The following is a 26,764-nucleotide window of genomic DNA, read 5'->3' on the forward strand; positions in this document are numbered from 1 at the left end:
ATAATCTATGAGTATAGATAATTTATGCGCAGCCTACTAGAAATAGATAACTAGATTTGATGACAACAATAATAGGTAATAGGTATCAATTCATAATACGAAATGAGAAATCGACGGAAAGACATATGGATATCACCAATCATCAACCACCAATACCCAATATCCGTATACATATCATCACAGCACATCACAAACTCACCATCACCATCCTAAACCAAAAACTCAAACCCAAAAATCTCATCATGATACTCCCGATCCCAGTCCTTAACCATGAAGATGGTTTAGATGAAGTCAACGAATCTTGTCTTCTGAAAAAATTCCTTTCTTCTTTGCTTCTCTCTCGCTATTCCTGGGATCTCCTTTAGTTTCTCGTGTGGAAGTATGGGATTTTGAGGATGGGAAGGGGAGCGAGGAGGGAGAGAGAGAGGGGCTTATATACTTCACCCTCCCCTGCTCCCTTTATCTGGTGTATTTTCGGAGAATGGATGGATTTTTGTGTGGAGGAAAGGGGAGGGGAAGAGCAAAATGAATAATAAGCGATTGTGCAATACGAAATTTTCACTTTTCGGTATATAAGCAACCTTCGAGTTTCGGATTCTGAAGAGCTCAAATCTTTTGAATAGAAGAACCAGAAAGTCACTATGGGGTGGTGGAGAACTTTTTGGGTCTGCTCATTGGGGAGTTTGGGAGCTGGTTTTTGAGTTGGCGGTTGAGGAAATACATTGAGGGGAATAGTGGTTATTCTATGCATGACAATGATAGTTAGGGGAATCGGCGGAATCGAGGGATTTTAGTTGTCTTTGGAAATTGGATTGGTGAGATAGGAAAACAGCAGGAAAAGTAGAGTATCGCTGGGATTTTTATACATGAAGATACGATAATACTTGTATTTAACAACAGTAACAGATATTGTGTTCCCAGTTGGAATATCGTATGAAAATCTACATCCACTTCCCTTGCCAGAGCAAGCATTTGTGTACAGGATCTTCACCCAATAATTCTCACTGCATCTATCCTCCTCGTTCATTCCAGCTTCTCGCTAACCTGAGGTTGATATCTCTTGAAGAGGATTTGTAGAGGATCCGTCAATCTTCTAGTCTTGTAAGTTGGATCTCTATATAAACACAGTGTTTCTGATGATAGAGATTCATACATGGAAGCATGCACTTTATTTCAAACTTGACAGATTTCTGTCCCTTCTGTCTATTCTGTAGTGGGCAGTGGACAGTGGACACCAGTTCTCGGGGGAATGGTGGTTTGGGTAGGGATCTCGAGGAGTTGTGTGAAGAGTTCGAAGGGCGGGTTTAAGATTGAGACGAGAGGCTTGAGTGAGAGAAATAGATGATAGATAATGATAGCCTTCACGAATGGCGACGAAGGTTTCCTGATAGCGAAGCTCATGTATCACAGCAGCGAAAGAATAGATGATTAGAAGAATCCCTGGTACAACGGATGCTGATCTCGGAATAGAAATTTGGTATATACTCGGTTTCCGACTTGGAGACTTCCTCACCTTATGGATTTCGCTAACCTCGCAACTCCCTGAATTTCTCAAGCGATGGATATGCTATTTTTTAATGAATTGGTTTTGTGAGTGAGGTGGTTTATATATCTCAAATTCCCGACTTACGCAGTAAACACTTAGCTCAAGAACGAATCAAGCACTATCTCCGATATCGCATCTCATTGTACAGATGTCTCGAATTCAGAGGTGTTCGTTTCGCTTATGGAGTCTCTCAAAAGGAGCTAGTTTCGAAATTAGAGGGTATATAAAGATCCGACTTTCTTGTTTTCACAAGTATCTGGAAAACTAAGACGAGTCTTTTGGCCGTACATGCTAACTGGTGTATAGCCTTAAAACTTCATAAAATTAAAGCCGATGGTTCATAAGATAGTATTCTCCGTCCATGATTTGTCATGGCTCATCATTATATCGTGTTTTTTGCCGCATGATGATAAGAATCTATCTACAAACGACAAGAAATATCTTAATACTAACGAAAAGTTCTTGTAGATAACATCACTAACTATATATCCTCTCTACTCTAGCTTCAAAAATCACTTTGAACTTTGATTCGTGGTGGGAAACTTTGTGTAGATAACGATCAATGCCGCCTCCACCACATTTCTCGAGTAGGTACTGTTTTGTTTTTCTACAGAGAGTTTTTGATCTTGGAGACCCTTTGTAATATATGTACCTAGTAGTTCATAGAAGTTCACTCACGGAATCATGAGGATAGTATGAGGAATGAGAACATAATGGGAAACGTATGGAAATGTGCGGTAAAGCTGGATAGCATGTCCCAATGTGATCACAGATTTACGACCCAAAACTCCCAGCTACTAGTATTTCAATTATCGTTCCGGTAAGAGTATATAAACTCTCCAGGTTCCAACCTTTTTTGAGCAAATGTATCTAGACAATACCAGTCTTGTGGTTATGGAGTTGTCTGAAAGCCTACTATCCGTATCCGTAGATCCATTCCATAACACTCCGGCCTGGCAGCATTTTGTATCAAACTTCCGGTTCAGCTAACTTGCCGAAACCAATATCTCATCGGGACGACAGTAAAAATAAAAATTGAGATGACAAGCAGAATGGATAAACGAATCAGAGGATCGACGAGTATAATAATATGGAAGAATGCTAATGACAACGAGAACCTTCACCTTACAAATCTCCGTTCATTCCCCAATTTCCCAACTCTCGAAAATCAACAAGTATCAGCGACAGTCCGAATACTCAAGACTCCAGTCAAAACCGAGATACAAACCCATTTTTGCTTATAACTGAAAGGAAAGATTACCTGTATAATATAGAAACAACTATTCATGGCTTAATATATCTCACTCGATCTCCCTCCCAGTACCACGAATACTCATCCATGCAACAGTATCTCTCACATAACATCAAAACCAACTACAAACGTTCCAAACACTCTAAAGCTTCTTAGACAGTATAGCATGTACAACAGATGAGTTGCTCACGCAGGAATGATGTCGAACCATTTCATCCCGCCGATACGATACGGCCTGCTCAGTGCTTAGACATGAAATTTTCTATCTTCCTGGACCGGACTCGTATATTTCACTTCTATATTCTACCTTTTTCCTCGAAATCTTAAGAACTAATTGGGATAATGATAATAAGTAGAGAGTAACGAGAATAGAGAATAAAAACAATGGCAAATAGACCCACCACTCACAATTAATACCTCACATACATACATGAATCCGCATCCAGCAAGTCCACTTAACTCCTGCGACAAGATATCTATCTATCCATCATCCACTCACAAAGATCAACTCGACCATCGTCGATGTCTTCTTGTTGCGCAAGTATGATATAGAGTTGTGATCTGGACTTGGGGAGATTTATATACCCTTCACACACCAAGATTTTCCAGCAAGATGAGCGCATATCTCAATCGATAGGTGGGGGAAAACATTAAAGCAGTTGCAACTCGCGAAACGAACGAGTTAGCCGTTATTTCTTGAGTTTGCAGCATAATACCAATCATGTTTCCTCTTTTGATGCTCCACATGCAGCACGTCTTTGAGATATTTTCAAACTCTACTCCTTACATAAGATGTCGGGTTTGTATCAGCAAATATATCCCGAGTCAAAAAAGTACACGATCCAGGGGCAACTGTGTCACCGCGTACATATACCAGTAAACCGAAGAATTGTATATGGACATTTAAGTATATGACATGTGTGTGGATGTGTAGAGCGTACTTAATTTCATCTCATTCCTGACGCAGTGTAAGCGACAATGAGTATCAAAAGAGTAACGACAGCAATTTTTCGTGGGAATGGGAGTAATGGTGACGAGTGGGATTATGAAGTGACACGGGCAAATTTTCACGGTTGGTGCGAGGAGAATATGAATTATTCTGACAAGTCTGGGCAAAAGTATCCAGCAAGTTGCCATCCTTGAAAAGTCTTCCACGATGGCATATTTCCACTATGTGGATATTTCCTGGCTGACGCATGCTATTGAGACTTATCTACACCATGCCCTATTTCTTTCCTTCTCATTGAAGAAAGAACTGCGTGAGATTCATAATCTAGGTTCCGGATTCTCGACTACTCATGAATGTAAGATTATATAGAAGTGGAATGTAGATAACTTCTTCTATTCTTTGTGCTCAATCATTTACTACGTCAGGATCAAGTATTTAAGAGTCATAAAATTTATATCGTAGCTCCTCAAGACTCGACAAAGGTGGCTAAAGATGAACTATGAGAGCAGATGAGTAGCTGTGTTCGCTCGATAGGTACTGCAATAGTGGTGACTGTTTACTTCACTTGCACGTATTTTTCGGAGGGGTTATTTAGAGGTTTGAAGATAGAGGTATTTTGGATAATGTAATGACGGAATACTAGGATGATGATAGGAAATGACATCGAAACCAATAGTGACGATAATGAGACCACCGACAATACTCACAGTACTAATGATACTAAAACCCTACACCTCGGTTTGTACTCAAATCCAGCTGCTCAAACGACACAAAGTAAAATCCCTTATCATTATGGCAATGATGATAAGATGGCAAAGAAACATATGTCAATTCCCGCAGCCTGACCTTCTAGTACGACTAGGACTGTACTCTGCGTCTACTATCTTCTCATGGCTGCATCAGTGGTTTTATACTATCACATCAAGCCTTCGAACCATTCCTGTGAGACGCCACAAATTTGCGGGGGGTCCGAAGTGCAGAGGAAGGAACGAAAAAAGTTGAGATGAGCCGCTTTGAGAATAGATGGGGCATCGTCCCCGAATCGTTTATCAAACTCTCTATAAAAACCATCTGTGAGGCTAGAAATTATCTTATCTAAAACATATAGGTGCATTTCGTATTATGCTGTACTGGGAAGTTATAGAGGGGATTAAATGAATCTTCATCAAAGCATAGAACCTAAGGAAGGTGGAAGTAATGATGTGGACGAGGGTCGACTATCAGATAATAGCAACGGAAAGAGAGGTGTATATAATTGTGATCCACTTAGTAACGAAAATGATAATGGCAGAAGAAAAAAAGGTTTCTACTCATTTGACAGAGGGAATATACATGTGTAAAGTAATCACGGTCTGAAACCGACAACATTAGGAAATCTCCATTCGAAGAGTGAGAGGAAAAGTGGAATCATCACACGAGAGATATCATGTAGACAATTGACTCGTTGCTTCTATTGCAGCGGATCATATATCTAGTCAGTGCTCGGTATCCCCAAGATCCTAGGAAGGTAAAAATTAAATGAACATATGTGGTTTATGAGTACAAAATGTGATGGGAGCGATTTATATGCACCCCCAAGGACACAATGCATGCGGAAACCCAAACTGAGGAATATTGGTACTTTGCCTTGCCAATTATAGAGAACGAACCACACTCTTCCTACCTTCCAGTATTTTGATTCACTACCTTCCGAGTCAAGCCTCCGATATACATCTGCATCACAGCCTCCCACTTTCTGTTATCATGGCCAGACAACTACCAACAATGGATGTATTAGATGCCGGGAAGCCAAGATCGTGACGTCGCTACACCAATCCTGTTGGAGGAATGGCAAATACTGAATGGATTCTTCAATATCGATATATCCTCGACTTCGAATTTTGAATGGTATGAACAAAGAGATGACAGCAAGAGATAGTAGCAACAGTCAAGGACTTTGAGTGACAGGATGAAGTCACCCCTTCATGTGATACTATAATTCAGAGACCAGACTCTTCAAAGACACTCCGTAGATTTCGGTAAGACAGCACTTGCTTTGCTTCCCTTTCAATCCTGATTTTGCGACGACATTGCTGGATTGCGTATACAAGGTAATTCATACCGTGTACGTGCACTTCTCTTGAAGATGTGGTGTTGTTAAATAGATCCCCGGAGATGTTCCACGTACTGAATCTAGTAGGATATCTCAAGACCTACTACTCTCAGATGACATTATGACATCGACGTGTGAACGGACCATATATATATGCGCATCAACCCACGACCCAAAATCTGCCGTCATTATATCTCGCAGCCCACTAAATGTAAGACTTACCACGAACGAACCATCGCCATCGAACCACATTAAAATGAAAATCTCACCATCGTCTTCGATCCCACTAGATTCCAAACTTCCAAAAACCATTTAGAAGCCTTCTTTCTTCCAGATCGACCCACCGTCGCCACTACATCATCATCGTTATGATGATCAGAACATATCCATCTATAAATAACCATATCAAATGAAGATCTGCTCCAAGCCATGCGCGAAATGAAATACGATGAAATAATCTACGGAAAATTCTCATTTCACGATAATGATGAAACCCTAATATGCGAAAAAGAAGAGGACGAATCAAGATTCTTATCATTTCATGAATCAATTAATTTTTTAACTTTTGATACAAAAAATCCCCTTGCTCGCGATAATCATGAAAAATGTCATGTCAGTACCCAAACACCCAAATACCCAAATACTTAAATATATACCCTCAATATAATAAACTCCAACCCACCAAGCAGCACCCCCATACCCAATTCCCAAACCCGCACATCCCAATTTCCCACTCTCAATCCAAATCCCAATCCTCGTTTCCAGATAATTTCTTCTCTCTAGAATCTCTCTAGAATCCCTTCCCTCCCCCGTCTCCAGAACCGCAGATCCTCATATCGATAATGCTAGATCGACGTTATCAGTTCGTATCCTACGATGTAGGTACTTGGATTTATTTACACTTATTTATATTTTACAAAACAAGCTCATCCTTGATTTCTCACAAAGTATCTCGACCGTAGATTGCAAAGGTAGAGAGAGTATTCTGGAACAATTTCAATTTTCATCTAAACTTTGTCACGGCACCTGTCAAGTCCATCAAGTCCATCAAAGCAAGTCAAGTCAAGCGAGTCAAAAAAATCCTCAAACTCCCTCTCTCTCATATGAAACTCCCTAGATCCGCTAGATTCGCAAGCTATCAAACAACTTTCCAACCCATTGCTTCAAATTTCAAAGATGTCAACAAGACACATAACGCTTTCCCTCACCAACCCAGTCCTAAAAGCGGATAAGGCTGTGTCCTCATAACATGCTACTACTATCCCCCAACCCCAAGTAGTAATATCCGCGCCTCAAACCTCTAATTCTTTCATGCGAAGCGAAGATACATCATCAATACCCAGCGTCACGTTTCATATTCTCGAACTGCATATATCTCTTCGTACATACCAGATTTACTTGCTCAACCCATCACGCACGGATGAAAAACAGGGGAGAGGGGATATCTTTAGAAATACGGAAAGTCGTCGCGGATTAATCTGAAGATTGATGCGCGTGTTTTGAATTTTTGGGGGGGTTTGGGAGGGGGTTGGTATGTGATGGGGATTTTAGATTTTGGGTTTACAGTTTTGAAGATTTCGATTTATTATTTCTTATTTAGTATTTTATTTCCTCAGATTCGTCTCGAAAGATATTTACCTCGCTAGATGGTAATATAGATAAAATACAGAAATTATTACAGGAAACAAATCGATTAACTGAGCAGTTCGATACCATATAATACCATAAAAAAAAATAACTTAACCTATCTATTTACAAGTATCTAAATATAGAATCCCCCTCCCTCCTACCCACCACACAGTGCACATATACACCAATCCAAAGAAAGACCCAAAGTTTTCTCAATGTCATCACTATAACTACTACACACAAGACGATACGTACTCTCACCACGACTCACCAGTTTCGTGTATATGATTACCTGCTCCAATTCTGTTTCTCTTTCTGTTTCTCTCTAATCTCCAATCTCCTTTCTACATAGCAATGTACAAAAATCCCATTGCATACTACTTCGTATCTACCTCGTAGATATTCTCTGAATACAAATCATACCACGACAATTATAGATGATGTAAATAAATACTCACATACGGTACACAATTTGTCTAGTCAGGCTTCTTGGCAGGGAAGGGAACCAGAAGGACGGGTTTAGGGAGGGAAGTACCATGTACATGATGTAGATCGCTGTCATTATGTCTGAGACGGGAGACGGGAGGTGACCAGGGTCTTGCATTTATGAATATGTGTGTGAGAGAGAGAGAGACCTAGCCTTTAATGTGAGGATTAGTCAGTTTAGTTAGTATTCAGGAGTAGGATGTGGTGGTCAGGGAGGGAGGGAGGAAGGTACTCGGGCAGGTGTGAGATTGTGAAAATTTGATGGGTGCTAGATAGGTATTTCTTAGGCTTGGGAGCTCGAAGAGGAAATCAAACGATTGGGTTTGGGTTACTGAATGGTATAGTGAGTGTATCTGTGAGGTGAGGGTTCTCATTCTGTACTTTGGAATACACATGGAGCTACGAAGTACAGCAGATAATCATGCGATATGCACCAGGGACCTACCTACCGAAAGAAATCCAAACGACCTATATGCGACCATCCAATCATTAATAAGATATTCCATAGTTCATCACAACGCCCTCCAAAATCATCTATCCAAATACCGAATAATTACCTACAGAGTACACCAAGCGTGACACCCAAGTACCATTTCCCATCACGGATTGGAGGCTCTAAGCGCTGGTGGATGGATAAATGCATGAGGAAAGAACGATGAAAACATGTAAGCGGGAATGATTGGCTCTGAAGCCTTGATGTTCGCGGAAGATTTGCTGCGGGAATATGAATATGGAGCGGTGCTACCCCTGATGAGATGCATGGGCCTCGCGCTTTTTGATGCACTTGCTGAGGAAGCAAAGGGTGGATGATTTGATGGGACATTCTGGACGTAGACGCGGGAAGGAAAATGGGATTGGGGAGGAGAGGCGATGATGATGAATGGATTGGATGGATCGACAAATACGAGGTTGAGAGGTGTTTCTGGCTGGGTTTTTGGGATGCATGTATGTCGATTGTTTTCGCGGAAGCGATGAACTTACTCACCTACCTACCTACTCACTTGCATATTTCGGAAGGGTTCACGGCAGAGGTTTCTAGTGGAAGTTTGTTCATGGGCATAAATAATTTTGGATTAGGTAACCTCGTGTCTGGGTATGTCAAATGCAATGGAAGATGGCGAGATGCATGTGTGTGCATGAAATCTGAACGATTGGAATTGGGAAGAACGCTTCAGCCCTGAGGGATTGCGGCATCCAATGAACTGATCGGTTTCTTCATTCTGCATGGATCCAAGATGAAGGAAACAGCCGGAGGATGGGATACTTGTAATTGGTGTCTAGGAAGTAGATATTCTGGTCACTGATCACTGGTGGCTGCTTGAACTTGGCGCGGTTTGCGAATGAGGATATGTAATGCGAATTGAGGGTGTGATGAAAAAGGGGACGTTGGGAGGGAATGGCAATTCTCCAGGAAGAATGATAACCTTAATTCGAATAATTTCCTACCTACATGAATTTTGAATTTATCCAGAACAGAGTTATTGGTTATTTTTACCGAGAGAGTTACCAAGAGAGTTACCAAGATGTACAACATAAGAGAAAGCATTGATTAGAACCTCACTACACAAATCCCTAGGTATGTGCCAGTAGGCCAGCAGGATCACTTGGGTAAAAAACATGGATTAGATTAGATGTTTTGGCACCGCACACTCAAATCATTGATCACACGCGTCGTCGTGATGCTTCGTGTACATTATGAATGTGGAGAAGGGGACCAGCTTTTCAGGCTCGACATACTAGTTAAGCTTTATTACAGGCTTTCATTTTGGGATATTCCATTGACTGTCCTTGTTTTTACTCGGATAGATTGGATTTGCACGATTGGCAAGACGTTTGCAATATGGATTCTCAAGCACTGCTCAATTCTAGGCTCCATGATGGATAATCCGGAGAGGCTTTGCAAGATATTGTCATCATCATGCGAATCGCAATGATCGATAGATGGATAGATAGATAGTTCTTAATTTGATAGTGATTAGATTGATGGATTGAGCTGATAGATACAAATCAGCAATGACATGTACCGGTTGTGAGACCTTGGGCAAAGTAATGCCGTGTACGAAGCAGAGGATCCTCTTCTTTTCCAGGTATCGATCAAGACCTTTTCGTGTTCCCCTTCACAATCAGGAAGGTTTGCAAAAAATATGACTCCAAAGATGTGGGTGTATCCACCATCAAGCAAGATTGTGGCACAGCGCTCCGAATAGTATAGTAAAAACTCCTAGTTGGGAATCGAGGTGGATGTAAGACCAGTGCGAAAATTGATTAGATTTATGGATTGCAGACTTATTAGACACGCGATATGTACGCGTTTTGGTGGTACGGGAGTGGAGACTCGAAAGGGATGGTGTTGACTTTGATATATATACATTACGGAGGATATACAGAGACGAATGATTAGGTGAGATGAGATATTGAGCGTTCTAGGTCAAGTCTTGCTGGATGGGATAATGATTTAGTTAGAGGAAGCTTGTGTTTGAGCGCTTTCAGTGGCTAGAAATAAGTTGAGATTTAGGGTTCATCACAACTTCAAGCACCATACGAAATTTATGCAATAGGCTTCGTCCCCTGGATTCCACTTCATCGGTCCCGTCAAACGGTCGAGGGGCTCGAAGGATGTACCCTTCTTGCCGTGAAACTCTACTACCCTTTGGAAATTCATCTACTTCGCACCCGTTGTACCCGTACGTGCGGTTCTCTTTCTAGTCACCATTAGTCACTTCTCGTACGCAGTGCTTTACACTTTTGAACCATTTTACGGTATCTTCGGTTGCCCAGGTGGTGCCCTCGTTTCTCTTCTGGTCTTCGTCTTGAAAGTTGGCTCCAGAACCTTGAAAAATCGACTCACTCGCAAGAAACGATTGTAATAGATTCGTAACCAATTAATCGAAGTGGGAACCTGTCAATATGGTTTTCGTGGCACCAGGTATCTTAGATGATCATGTCAACAAAAAAAAGGATCTTAATGATTCCCCTTTGGAATCTAGCCCATTTAAATTAGATGTCTAGAAAACTGCTAAAGTTAGCTGAACGAGGCTTTTCCCTCCCTCGCTCATCGAACATCAATATTCATGCCAATCAAACCTTCGAGACTCGATTGTGATTGTGATTGTGATTTTGATTTTGATTTTGATTCTGATTCTGATTCTGATTCTGATTCTGATTTCGATTTTCAAATGTCGAGTAGCTTTTCCCTTACTTCGCACCACACCGCCCTTTTCATCGTTCTTCACCAAATAGCATCCCATTCCACGTTTCTTTCTATTCCACACCACCTCCATCAGAGAGAGACCAACAAGAGATTGATAAAGACTTTTTATCACTTGCACCAACAAAATCTGCGACAAAGAGTAGACGGAAGATTCCCCCACATCAGCTCTTTTTTTTAAATTAAAAATCAAAGTGGTCCCTTTGAATTATTCCCAAGTACGACCAGGTATCTTTGTTGATCAAACCTACTAAGAGATTATCCATGCTCACTCTAGAGCAAAGACTTTTTCGCTACTTTCGGATTTTCTGAATAGCCTGCGTGACCCAATGAGGAAGAGTGGATGTGAGAAAAAAAAAGATCAAGATGTAACCAGAGTCTACCCTGTTACACTATCTTTAACTTTGGTGAAGGGGGGACCTGTCGAGCGAGCGTTCATTATTGGGATATGGGAGATGGAGATGTAAGTTTAAAGAAAAGAGGTAAACCTAATCAACATCTCGTCTCGTTCATTGGAACGCCTCTTTTTGCCTTCTACATGAGAAGACTAATTCGTTAATCTCATTCGCTCAATAGAGTCGATCGAATTTCATGGCTCATCGAGAAAGAGGTCAATCTCGTTGCTTTCCTGGATTTGGGTATTGGGGATCTCTGACTCTGGAATTCGAATCTTCAGATACTTTTCGGGACTTCTCTTATGACCTAGTATCGATAATATATCCTCGTCTCCTTTCTTATAAAGTCTCGATCGATAGGTACTCCGTATATAGATAGGCACCAATACATAAAGAAGAACAATCAAATATCGAACTTTAACAAGGATTTCTTTCTTCCTTTCTTGATTAGTTAGTTATTTGGTGGTTAGTTAGTTATTGACATTGAAATACTGTACTCTTTTCTTCCCCCCCCCTCGTTCGTTCCATTCCATTCGCCTCTTTTGTCTACTGCTATTTGCCTGCCGTCTTCACGCGTTGAACTCGATAAATATACCACATCTAGACTTAAAAAAGTACCATTCCGGGTTGTGCTTTGTTGTTGATTGATGGAGCCCTTTTTTTTTTCTTGATGGAAATTCAATTTATTCAAGGCATTATTCTGAATTGAGCATTGGATTCGATTGGTTCATCTTTTCCCTCTTTCTCCATAAAACTACCGTCCAAAATACGCACAGCACTTATTATATACACACACACGTACACTTGGCACTTGGACTTTTCTGACTTCTCTCTTCTTATTTCTCTCTTCTCTCTTCTCTCTTCTCTTTTATCTTTTCTCGCCCTCGAACTACCCTTGCCCCCAAGTACCCAAGCTAGCTAGGTATACTTCACTTACATATACATACACATACATCAAGCAGCACCACACGCATAATAAAGCCGCTACTGTACGCACCTACCTTCACTCGACCATTCACACTTAAACTCAACTAATTCCTCATCCACCCAACTTCACTCATCATCCACCCAGAGTCCCAGACCTTCTCTTATTTCTCCACACTCTTCACTCTTATTCACTCATACTTCGTATACACACACACACACACACACACAAACACACATCAATTTCAATTTTATTATTACCATTTTCTTTCTTTCCTCCGAAAAAGAATTTAAAGTCCTTCGACAATCCTTTCAACTGGAGGAAAAATCTTCTACTTACTTTTTATTTCTTCTCACTCGAGACTTCCTTCTAAATCAAAGCTTTTTGTTGTCGTTGTGGTCGTCGTCGTCGTCTTCGTCTTTTGACTTTACTTTGAGATATCACTTCCTTCTTCACATCTTCTTTCCATCAAGTAGAGATACTACATACAACGCATTCAATCCCCAAACTCTGTAATATTCCCATCAAAAAGCGAAATCAACTCATCATCGTCGTCGATACCAGAAGAAGAAGAAGAAGAAAAAAAGAATTCAAAACTCAAGTTTGACAAGGCCAGGCCATTTTTATCAGTCCGCGACCGAGAAAATACAAACTTATTCACATTCACCGTTCGGATTTTTCGGGTTTGTTTTGTTTACCTTGAAGAATCATCAACTCTTTTCTTGGATTCACCCATCAAAAAGTTATCTCTTCAATCATCAAAATCCCTTCACATCTTCGAGAAGAATCGTTTCGATTAACCTTCATTCTCTCGCACACACTTCATCTCTCATTACGACGAATTGTTTGTTGCTTGTGTTAAAAGAAAAGGCTTGCCTTTGTTTTTGTTTTTTTTCACCACCACCTCATCTCACCATCACAACATTCGAGCTTCTTTTTACAGAATTACATTTTACAACGCAAAACAACATAATTACATCGAAACTCCTTCGACTTTACGTACACTACGCATTCGATAATATCTCTTTTCGAATCATCTTAATTTATCTTAATACCGTTCTCGTCCCTTACGCAGGTCGACCTGACAATCCTTACACGATCAATTCATCGGCACGAATACATTCTCTTCGATAATTGATCCTTCACGAATCTACGAATCGATCGATTCCTACCTTTACACCCAAACTTACAATATCCCATTCGATTTGTATAAACAAAAAAACATCAAAATGGACGCAGGCGGTCTTGCTCAGATGTCTTACAACAACTTCCCTTCCAGTAATGGTTTGGGTATGCCCGTTACTGGTTTCGCTGCTAGAAGAGCAGCTAATGGTTCCAACATTAAACGTCTCTCATTTGAACCCACTGCCAAGACTCTCGATTCTCAAGACAACGGTGCACCAACTCCAAGAACATCCCGTTCTCATCTACTTGCAGGTTTAAGAACTGCACCAAAGTCTGCTACTTCTTCAAACTTTCCATCAACTGCTCCACCAACTCAAGTTCAACACAACACCGGCAACAATGGAATGAACTCGAGCAGATATGCCGATAATGGACCAAAGACTTCAGGATATGCTCCGTTCAATCAACAAAACCATCAAATGAACCAACAACAGATGTACTCTGTTCCCGAACAAGTTCTTCCGACTCCCGAGATTCGACTCGATGATGGGCATGATGGAATGGATCCAAATTTGTACGCTCAGCTTGTTGCTACAAATTTGTATCTCGCAGAACAACAACAACGTCTTCAACAACAATTGATGAACGTTCAAGCTGCCGCTCAACAAATGAGTTTGAATGGACAGTATGCAACTCCACCAATCACCCCACAAAACATGGGAATGTATCACCAACAGCAAATGAAGCAAAACATGCAGCCGATCATCACACCTGTTCCCGGGGCTCAGCCTGGCGTTTACTCATACTACAACCCGATGACTGGACAACAAACCTACTTCATGGACAACAGTCAACAATATGCCGAGGCACCAATTGAACAAAGGGTCAACTATTCTCCACCACAACAACCTGGTACACCAAGATTCCAAGTTTCTCCACCACCACAATCTGATGCACCATCTTTTACGAGATCAATCAGTCCACCAAAGAAATCTGCATCACCACCACAAGATCATGCTCCATTGCCTCCACCATCTGCTGGTGCTTTTCGTAGAGGACATCGTAACTCAAAGTCTATGGCTATGTCTATGTCTGGTGAGCTTTCTATGGATGGCCCAAAAACTGCTGGATTACCAAAGTCTACTTTCCCAGGTACTCCAATCCAGACAGGATTCGGTCCAGGTGCAGGACGTGCTGGTGAACATCCAGTCAGACAACCACGTGGTCCACCACCTATTGAAGAGTTGAAATCTAAACCAACTGCCAAGTTTGAGGGTTCCAAGAACTTTGCTACTCGAACTCGTCGAAGTGCTGTTCACAACCTTGTTCGTGCTGGATTGGAACGTCGAAGAGCACCAGGTAGTGCATCAGGTAGCATGTCACCTGTATCTGAAGATGGTGAGATGTCATTCTCAGCTGATGACAATGATTCGGATTCTGGCCGTAGTGGAAGTGGAAGTCTTTCAGGTCGTCCAAGTCCACCAAGCTCTCGTACATCTCAACATGGTGCCATTGGTTCTAACCGCCCTACTTCAAGACAAAACTCTCTTGAAATCAAGTCAGTCATGTCAGTTGATTCATTTACTGCTGAGAGTGTTTCTGGTGATGAACAAATTGGTGGTAGCTTCGCTGCTGTCTTTAAGAATGGTGGAAAGAAGCCTGAAGTAGCTGCTTTTCAAAAGAAAGCACCAATGCTTGTTCTTACTAGCGCTGAGAAACGCAAAAGCTCCATATTTTAAGATGTTTGAGTAAATCATTTTATAGGTAGATCCTATTTTTTGATTATCCGATCTTTACTTTAACTTGTTGAACAAAAAGGACAATTTGATATTGCATTCGACATTGTGCATATTTCGATGCAGGAATCGGAGGTTTCTTGCAATCGCTAGTGTTTTGACGAAGATGATGAATACTTTTCGAGAAACAGACTTCTTAATTAATTTTGGAGGAACTTTTTGAGCTTTCAGTCTCAAGGTTGACCTTCATTCGATATAACAATTTCATTTTTTTTCTTTCGTTTTGGGGGGTTCTGACTTCTTTTGTGAATTGCACCTCGGGAAATCATCTTGTATATTCAACACTCTGGAATTGTTGACCTTGATGATGTTCATCAGTTTATTGTCACAAGTACCAAGTTGTCGAAGAAGAGTGAAACCTAGATGCTTTTCCGAATGAAAGGGAGGGATTTTCGACCGGTCAGACGGGAATGCAATGGATTGGGGTTATATGTTTGGACTTTTGTGCTCTTTATTCTGATACTGGGGATGGAATGGTTCAATGGAAATTGTGATATGATTATATGCCTGGGTTTACTTTTTTTCTTTCTTTTTTTTTGCTCTTTCAGTTTGGGGGATATAAGAATATGAACCTGTTGATCAGATTTGGAGGAAATACCAGGCTGGAATATGGGGCATACGGATTGTGGGTTGTTAGGGAAAGAAAAGGGAAATCCTTGAAATGTGCGAATAAGTGGGGTGGATGAGGTAGCATGGGGGTGGCGATTAAGTGAGGATATATTTGTAGCAATATGAAATACCATTCTTTTTGAGATGATTCTTTGGATTATTGTCTTATGTTTTGTGATGAATTGGGTGTAGATGTGATGCATGTGAGGAGAGTGTAATGTGATGTGTGTGAGTGCGGGGTTAACGAGTGTATAATGTGATGATACCTAGGTGAAGAAGGGGTAAGTCATCCCCTATTCCCTCCACTCAGGTAGATATTCATTCGCTTCTCCCCTCATCTCTCGCGTACTGCTCCATTTTATTCCCTGCAATAGAATGCAGTTCTTGCTTTTTACTTTTCTTCTTCTATCTGGTTACTTTTTTTCTTTCTTTTCTTTCTCATAAGGATTTATATTATAGTTATGTTTTCTTACAGCTTGACTGAGGATTCTATGCGGTAACATTCACATTGGTTTTTCTTTCATTTTCTAGAATTCTAATTTTAAGGATGAGATGAGGAATACTTGAAGACTTTCTTTATATGATAGAATATCCTAATTTGAAGGAAATCATGAATAGGCAATTTGTATCCGGATTTTATAATGATTCTTTGTTTTTTATTTTTATTATTGATTTTGATATAGTATTCTTGAATTTAGAAACGTTATCATTTTGATTAAGGAAGAGTAATATAGTTTATTAGCATGTGGGTTACTTTCATCTTAATTCATACTTTAAAATCATATTATTTAATAGTTATTGAATTAATTAAATAATTGAAGTTATTAAGATTCGTGATTGTTAGCCTCTAGGATTTATTATATTGTTTAAATAGGTTTTTATATTATATCTTATTAATCTATACTTGTTATAATATTAATTAGAAATCTCTTCTTACTTGAATTTCTTTTATTTTTGTTTGAATCACTTAAGGAGGAGGAATCTAAATTCGAATCACTAGGTAAAGTATTGGAAAAGTTTATATAAAATGGATAAATATAATTAAGATGATTTATCTAAAGATGTAATTCTTTTCCTCTTTATAAGAAAGAAAAGAATTGTATGATTTGTTTAAGTATATATTCGTTCGTTTCGATATAAATAGAATTTTCATTTTTAGTGAAAACTTGAAATATTGTAAAAGAGTAGAAGGTAGTAGGATTATATATAAAATAAGTCTTTATAAATATTATAGAAATGTTATTATATTATAGTGTCTTGAAAGGAGGAAAGGGGAGAGAGGTTTGAATAAGTATTTATATATATATAAGGGATAGAGTTTAATAGGTTGGAATTGATTATCTTTTTTAAATTATATAAAGAAGTTCTATAAATACTATCTATAGTAGGAGTTATATAATATATACTTATTTTTCGTTTATAATATATAATATAAAAAAACGAATTATACTAACTACATTTCTTAAAACCTAAAACCTAAAAATACCCTGAAATATACCCTCCTCCTTATCTCCTCTATTCTATAATAAAATATCAAAGAAAGAGAAAAAAAAGAACAAATCGAATTAAAAATTATATATAAATTGAGAAAAGTCTTATTTACTAGAATAGAATAATCGAAATGTTGAATTGAATCGCTTCCTAAGTAAATTATTATATTCGATTTGAATTAAAAAATAAATTGAAAAATGAAATAACTAATTACTATATAAAGATAAATAAAAATAATCTATTCTTCTATTCCTCTATAAAATTCTAAAATAAATAATTGAATTCTTCTTAATGAAGGAATGAATAACGATCTAAAACTTATAAAGCTTTAAAACAATATATTCTCTTAAGAATATATATAGAAATCGAATTCGTATAAAATTTTAAAGTTATTTTATTAAATAGCTGATTTATATTATAATAAACTCTTCAACTTTATAATGTAAAAGAGTAGAAGGTGGTAGGATTATAGAGTAAGTCTTTAAAAATACTATAGAAATATTATTATATTATAATATATTTAAAGAAGGAAAGAGAAGAAAGATTTTAAAAAGTATTTATATGTATATAAAGGATAGATGTTACGGGAGCTGCCTCTAGGGTCATATGGAAGTATCTAGAATTCTCTCGAAGTAGTTTAGACTAGACTTCAAGTAGGAATTCAATAAGGTTATAACTAATTGCAATTCTCGTAACTATAATAATAAAACTAATAATTATTCTTGAACACAAAGCTCTATATTATAATGAGATTTGTTCTCTTTATATAAACCTTCCTGCTCTACAAAACCCATAATTCTATCCTACTTGGATCCCTTGGATCCTAAGCTCTAAAAGCTCCTAGCTCCTTAAATCCTAAGCTCCAAAAGCTCCAACGTCCTATCACATAACACTTATCACGCAATCCAATGTTACCCGTCGTAACAATAGAGTTTAATAAATTGAAATTAATTATCTTTTTTAAACTATATAAAAAAGTCCTATAAATATTTGTTATAACAGGAGTTATATAATATATATTCATTTTTCACTCATAATAATCTTTTTCTTTATCTTTTGAATTAATTAATTAGACTTATTATTTCTAATAAATAGGCCTCTTTTTAACTTAATATATATATAAAAGAGAATACTATAAAGGAGTAGAAGATAGTAGAGTCATAGAGTAATTCTTTATAAATATCGTAGAAATGTCACTATATTATAGTATCTTTAAAGAAGAAGAAAGAAAAAAGGTTTTAGAAAGTATTTACATATATATATTACAACGGCATCCAACATACCACATCACATGATTAGGAAGTCACGGGATTAGGGATTCCTACTGGGTCCCATTATTCCTATTTAATGGAATACAATAGGATTAATAAGACAATAGAAAACAGAGGTTTATATAAGGGAATAGGTTTCATTATAATGTAGAGCTTTATATTCAAGAATAATTATTAGTTTTATTATTATAATTATAAGAATTATAATTAATTATAATCTTATTAAATTCTTATTTAAAGTTTAATCTAAATCATCTTAAAAGAACTCTAAATACTTTTATATAACCCTAAAGGTAACTTCTATAACACTTTGAGTACTCTTTCTACTTTAAATACTAATTTAATATTAACTAATAATATAGTATTTATTAGTGTATCCATAAGCAGTTAGATATAAGTACTTAATATTAATAATATCAAGATAATTAATACTCCCAAGGAAATTACTATTAATAAAATACTTAAGATTATTTTATTAAATAAATATTAAGAAAATTAATAGAAACTCAATATCTTCCTTTTATAATTTGAAATCTACTTCAAATTTAATAAAAACAAATTTATTGAAAAGAAATTCAAAAGTATATAAATTGTATTATATTTTAGAGGAAAAGTAAGTAAATAGATTCAATTATATTTATAAGATTATTTCGAGTATGATAATTAGAATTATATATAATTTACTTAAACAATCTTTAACAATTTTAAAGGATTTAAAATAAAGATTTATAGAATCTTTAGAAACTTTAATAAATTAAAAGTAGTAAAAGATAAGATCTTTAATTTTAAGTAAATAGAATCAGTATTAAAATATATTACAAAATTTCGAAAATATATTAAAACAATTAGATAGAATGAAACTATTATTATAAATTATTATTATAAAGAACTTAAACCAAAAGTTAAATTGAAGTTAAAAAGATCTATTAAGAATGTAAACTTGAATAACTTAATCCAGAACTTTATTGAATTAAATGATTGTTTTTATCGATATTAATAAAATCAAAGATCATATAAACCCTAGAGAAATTAAAAGTAAGAATGTTATTATAAGAATAAGGGAAGATTATATTACAATTCATAAAGATATAAAAACCTTATGGAACTTAATGCTATATATTATAAAGATAAGAATAATAATCTAAAAAAGAAATGAAGACAAGAAAATAACTTATGTTTTGAATATGAGAAAGTAAAGCATTAAGTAGTAGAATATTGAAGTAAGAGAACAGAGGGCAAAAAGAACAACTTTAAGAATAAGTTTAATAAGGGTTAACTTAATGTCATCTTCATGCTATAATTATATACTATTAGTATAATAGGGCTAGCTACATTATTACCAGCTTACAAAAAAGAGCTTGAAGAAGAAAAAGAGATTGAAGGCCTCTTATAGGTAAATAAGGACTTATGATTAGAAGAATTATGATTTATTCGGAGAATTAATTAATAGAATCATTATATATGGAAATTTAGAAATATAAATAAAGGAACTATAAATAAGAACCTTAGTATAATAAATACTGAGAAGGGCGAATTATATAAGGTTTGATATATTAATTAGCATTGAATCCTATGATTTAGAATTATTATAAATATATCATTTGTAGAAAGAATTAATATTGATTATCTTTAATAGTTAGATAGAGGAGAGCTATAGAAAGTGTTTTATTATTATATATCTGAAAGAAATGAGAATCAGGTTTTATCTTTATATAGAAGAATAGAAGAAGAATATTAGATTCAAGCTTAGACTATAATACTACTATCAGTTGTGAATACGATAATGAAAGTCATTTAAAAGAACTATTAATATATCCTATAAAAGAACTTACTTAATAACAAAGCTAGATTAGAAACAAGCATTATCTATCTAGAAAAAGAAGAGCCTTAATATATAACATTTACTAATAAAATCATTTAGAATAATAAGAATAATTAAATTATATTATAATTGAATACTATAGAACAAATAGGACAAATACATTGTAAGGTTAAAATAAACGGACAAATATAATAAGCCATAATAGATTCAAGGGCTACAGGAAATTTTATTGTATTAGAGGCTACAAAATACTTAGGAGTTCTATTCTAGAAGAAACAAAACCCCTACTAATTACAGTTAACTAACGGACAGCTAGCAGAATCTAATGGAAACGTTTCATAGAAGATATGATCAATATAAATGAATATAACCCAACATTCGATGATTATATAGCTTGACATTATGCCATTGGGCCAATAACAGATCATCTTAGGGATACCATGATTGAAGGTATACAACCCTAGAATAAATTAATTATAAGAAATAGTGATATTTGATTAATATAAAAACGATCATAACGATATGTTTAAGGTATCTACGAGATATAATATACGCTAAGAAGAATTGAATGTAAATAATATTGATAATATAGGACATCCAGTTTAGAATCCTTTATTAAAAGTAAAGGCCAATATACTTTCTTTATAAATACAAAAGCTAACAATATAATAGGAAATCGCAATCAAGGTAGAAGAACTTATAATATTAGAACAGTACAAAATATACAAATATGTGTTTAAGGAATTAGGGATTTATAAGGCTTTACCAGAACACAAGCCATAGGGTTATAAAATAATATTAAAGGAAGGCAAAATGCTTATACACACCCCAATTTATTCAATATTAGCCGATAAGTTGAAAACACTCAGGGAATATATCGATAATAATTTGGCCAAGGGATAAATCAGAGAATCCATATCCCAAGTAACAAGTTCAACTATGTGGATACCTAAGAAGGATAGTACTAAGAGACTAGTTATAAACTATAGAAAGCTTAACACACTTATAAAGAAGAATCGATATTCACTTCCATTAGCTACAGAATTAAGAGATCGATTAGACGGAGCTACAATATTTACCAAGATGGACCTACAAAACGGGTACCACTTAATTAGAATGAAGAAAGATGAGGAATGGAAAACTGCTTTTAAGACAAGATACGGGCTATATGAGTATCAAGTTATACCATTCGGGCTAACTAATGCATCAGCTACTTTCATAAGACTTATGGATAATGTGTTATTATAATATTTAGACACTTGTTATATATACTACTTGAATAATATTTTAATATACTTAAACAATGAGGTCTAATATATCAAAAATATTAGCAACATTCTTAAAAGCTTAGTTAAAGCTGATTTACTATATAAACTAAGTAAATATGAATTCCATATTACAGAAACAAAGTTCCTAGGATTCATTATATCAAGCTAAAGACTTAAAATAAACAAAGATAAGATTAAAGCAATACTTGAATAAAAGCAGTCAATTATAATTAAGAAAGTACAATCCTTTTTAGAATTTATCAATTTTTATTAAAGATTTATTAAGAATTATTCAGGAATTACTATATTCTTAATCATATTAATTAGAAAAGATTAAAGAAGCTTTAAATAAACCACTAAGGCGTAAAAGTCATTCAAGATACTTAAATAAATAGTAATCAAGAAGTCAATATTGTTAATATTCAACCCTAAGAAGCAAATTATAATAAAAACGAATTCTTCAGATTTCATTATAGATATAGTTTTAAGCTAATTAGAACAAAATAAGAAATAACAATTAATTATATTCTATTCTTAAAAACTATTACTAGCCAAATTAAACTACGAAATATATAATAAAGAATTACTAATAATAATCAATACATTTAAAGAATAACAAGTTTATTTGAAAGGATTAAAGTATTTAATACAAATATATATAGATTATAAGAACTTGGTTTATTTCATTATAATAAAGTAATTAAATAAATAATAGATTAAATAATTAGAAATTATGGTCAATTACAATTTTAAAATTTCATATATCAAAGGATCAGAAAACACTAAAGCCAACGTTCTTAGCCGAAAATCAGAATATCAAGGAAATAAGTTGTACGAATTGTATACTATATTTAAAAAAGAAGGCGAATTACTAATTTATAATGTATTATAGTTCGCAATTATATATATATTGAAAGATAACCATCTCAGAACTAAAATCCAATTATATTATAACAAAGATATTATAGCTATATGTTGGAAGTTGTGGCACGTGCTCTAAGCTACTGTGCATATATCACTTCCACTTCGTAGTTAGATTTTACCTTAGTACAATTAATCTACATAGTCAATAATACATGCATTCCACTGGCCTGCTCCTTTATTGTGAATACTATATATATATACAAGATAATAAAATCAGAATTCATAATAGAAAATAAGACTATATATTTTTATAGAAAAGTATATATTCTAAATTAAATAATTAAGGAATTTATAACAAAACAATATAGATTATTGATATACAAATATCAAGGAATTACAAAAACATTTATAAGATTATAGGAAATCAATTACTTTCTACAAATGAGAACAATAATTAAAGAAGTTATTGAAAATTGTAATACCTATATATAGAATAAGTCCTTTAGATATACTTCGTATGGCCAGCTTTAAACCCCAGATATATCTTCTCAATCATAGAAGTCCATTATATAGGACTTTGTAATCAAACTATTATTCTTGAAAGACTTTATTATAGGAGTTGAGTACAATGCAATACTCAATATAGTAAATAGGCTAACGAAATTTATATATATAATATTATTCAGGGAAATATAGAATACTGAGCAATTAGTATATATATTTCTCTGGATTATAATAAGTATATATAGAGTATCAAATGAGATAATCTCGAATAGAAACAAGCTTTTCACCTTGAAATTCTGGATTACCTTATTAGTACTTATGAGTATTAAAAGAAAGCTATTAACAGCCTTTTACTCACAAACCAATGGTTAGACAGAAAGAATTAATTAGATAATAAAAGTATATCTTAAATACTATATAAATTATCAATAAAACAATTAAATAGAGCTATTATTTATAGCATAATTTGCATATAATATATCAAAAATGAAAACTATAAAGATTATATTAGTATATATTAACTTTAAGTATATCAAATATTAATATTATAGAAAATTAATGTCAAATTAATAATAATATAAGTCGAACAATTAAAGAATTTATAAGAGTAGTTTATTCTTAATTTAAGATTTATATTATTTAGAACAATAATATATTATAATACAAAATGTAATATAAAATCTATGCTTAAAAAGAAGGATAAAGTTTATTTATTATAACGAAATATCGAAATTAAAAGATTAAGTAATAAACTTGATCATAAGAAATTAGGATTATTTAAGATTGATAAAGTAATAGGAATTATCAATTATTAGTTAAAACTATTAGATATAATGAATATCCATTTAATATTCTATATATCCTTATTCAAACTAGTATTATTAAAAGTGTTAAATATGCTATTAATGGAAATCAAATCAGTTAATTTAAACATCATATATAATATCAAGATAATATTAAATTATAAATATATTAGAAGTATAATTAAATATTTAATCAAATAATTAGATTATTTATATATCAAAAATTTATAAGAATCAAAAACAAACCTTAACTACTCTAAAAAGTTGGAGGTGTTTTATTAACAATATTCAAATTTGCTTAAAAAGAAGGAGAATCTATTAAAATCAAGATTGAAGGATTTAAGAAAAAAGAATTGAAAATAAAGAAATTATTATTAGAATCAGTAATAGAAACAAATACTAATTCTTACTCTTTTTTTATATACTTATTTTCTAATTATTATTCCTCAATCTTAAACTTTTCAAAAGCTTTAATAATATAAAGGTTATATTAAAACATTTTATTAATCTTTTTTTACAAAACATACTTTTGTTTTTATAGCCGAGTAAATTGAGCAGCTACTTCAGCCATAATATTTATAATCTTCTCCTCCTCAAACTCAAGATATTTCTTCTCAGAATTAATACAAAACTAATTACCTGTAGAATGACCATATATATTACAACGATTATTACCCACATTCTTTATACATTCACTATAGCACATAGTATTTAGAAGTATTCGATACTCAAGGTTCTTTTCCAAATAGTGATTATATTTATAAGATATAATAACATCTTTATCTTTAAAACAAAAATAAATATTTTTATAATTAGTAATAAATTTTGAAGAACGAATAGCGAACATTATAATAAACAGAAAGAAAGGCACTATGGAATTAGTCAAGTAGGGAAAACTTACTTTATAAATACTTGAGACAAGCGCTAAGCTAAGAAGGGGATAGTGTTACGATAGCATTCTGTTACGCCGGTCCATCCTCGGTACCGCGTCACATGACTCTTAGCACGTGATGGACCCTGCATGACAGGCATAACGGAATGTAGGTCCATACAGACCAAAGGTCCAGGACCTCTCTAGGTCCTGAACGCTCCAGTACAGTACGAAGGTCTATATAAGGGAATGGGATTTCATTACAATGTAGAGCTTGGTGCTCAAGAACAATCATTAGTTTCATTACTATAGTTACGAGAATTGCAACCAGTTACCAACCTTATTGAATTCCTACTTGAAGTTTAGTCTAAACCACCTCGAGAGAACTCTAGACACTTCCACGTGACCCTAGAGGCAGCTCCCGTAACACTTTGAGCACCCTTTCTGCTTCAAGTACTGATTCAATACCAACCGCCAGTATGGCAGCCAACAGTTCTTCCAGAAGCCAACAGGCCCCAGCAAGCAACTTCGACGATGTCGAAATGACTGATGCTCCCAAGGAGATCACCATCAACGAAACACTCAAGATTGCATTACCAGACAAGTACCAAGGAAGTCGACAGGAACTCGACACCTTCCTATTACAACTCGAAATCTATTTTAGATTCAACCAAGACAAGTTCACCGAAAAGGAATCTAAGAGTATTTGGGCCGTGTCATACCTCAGAGGCGAGGCAGGCAAATGGATTCAACCATATTTACGAGACTATTTCGAGCATGACGACCAGGATCGCATGCAACCCACTCGAACAATCTTCAACAGTTTTGAAGGATTTAAGACAGAGATTCGTAGAATCTTCGGGAACTCCAATGAGCTAGAGGTAGCGGAAGATAAGATCTTCAACCTCAAGCAGACAGGATCAGCATTGAAGTATGCTACGGAATTTCGAAGATATGCTGGAACAACCAAGTGGGACGAAACCGCCATTATGAGTCACTATCGTAAAGGACTCAAACCAGAAGTCAGACTGGAGTTAGAAAGATCTGCCGAGAGTGTAGACTTGAACGACCTAATCCAGGACTCCATCGAATCAGATGATCGTCTTTACCGATATCGACAAAGTCAAAGATCATACAAACCCCAGAGAAATCAAAAGCAAGAGCGTTACCGCAAGAATGAGGGAAGACCACGTTACAATCCACAGAGATATGGAGACCCTATGGAACTCGACGCTACGCACCACAAAGGTGGGAATGATGATCCGGAAAAGAAACGAAGACGAGAAAATAACTTATGCTTTGAATGTGGGAAAGCAGGGCATCGGGCAGCAGAATGTCGAAGCAAGAGAACAGGGGGCAAGAAGGGCAACTTTAAGAATAAGTTCGGCAAGGGCCAACTTAATGCCACCTTCACGCCACAATTGTGTGCTGTTAGCATGACAGGGCTAGCCACGCCACCACCAGCTTACGAAGAAGAAGAAGAGGTCGAAGGCCTCTCATGGGTAAACAAAGACCCGCAGTTAGGAGAATCATGGTCTATTCGGGAAATTGACCAATGGAACCGTCGTATCTGGAAATTTGGAGATACAGACGAAGGAACTATGAACGAGGACCTCAGCGTAACAGACGCTGAAGAGGGCGAATCGTATGAGGTTCGGCACGTCGATCAGCATCGAATTCTATGGTTTGGAATCACTACGAACACATCATTCATAGAAAGGATCAGTACCGATCACCTCCAGTGGCCAGACAGAGGAGAGCTATGGGAAGTGTTTTATCACCACACATCTGAAAGAAATGAGAATCAGGTTCTATTTTTATGCAGAAGAGTAGGAAAAGAACACCGGGTCCAGGCTCA

At 35.5% G+C, this 26,764-nt stretch overlaps 2 protein-coding genes across 2 annotated transcripts; both read left to right on the forward strand.

Annotated features, from left to right (window-relative positions):
* Positions 1 to 11,491: 11,491 nt before the first annotated feature.
* On the forward strand, positions 11,492 to 11,817 carry EAF01_010436 (uncharacterized protein; the record flags this gene model as incomplete). Its single annotated transcript, XM_038918693.1, has 2 exons — positions 11,492 to 11,625; positions 11,739 to 11,817. The coding sequence occupies 2 exons, from the start codon at positions 11,492 to 11,494 to the stop codon at positions 11,815 to 11,817; spliced, it is 213 nt and encodes a 70-aa protein (XP_038765918.1).
* Positions 11,818 to 13,711: 1,894 nt separating this feature from the next.
* Positions 13,712 to 15,346, forward strand: EAF01_010437 (uncharacterized protein; the record flags this gene model as incomplete). Its single annotated transcript, XM_038918694.1, has 1 exon — positions 13,712 to 15,346. One exon carries the CDS (start codon positions 13,712 to 13,714, stop codon positions 15,344 to 15,346), a length of 1,635 nt encoding a protein of 544 aa, XP_038765919.1.
* Positions 15,347 to 26,764: the final 11,418 nt, after the last annotated feature.

This window comes from Botrytis porri, assembly GCF_014898465.1.
Source record: "Botrytis porri strain MUCL 3234 chromosome Unknown BPOR_016, whole genome shotgun sequence".
In the NCBI taxonomy this organism is placed as follows: Eukaryota; Fungi; Ascomycota; class Leotiomycetes; order Helotiales; family Sclerotiniaceae; genus Botrytis; species Botrytis porri.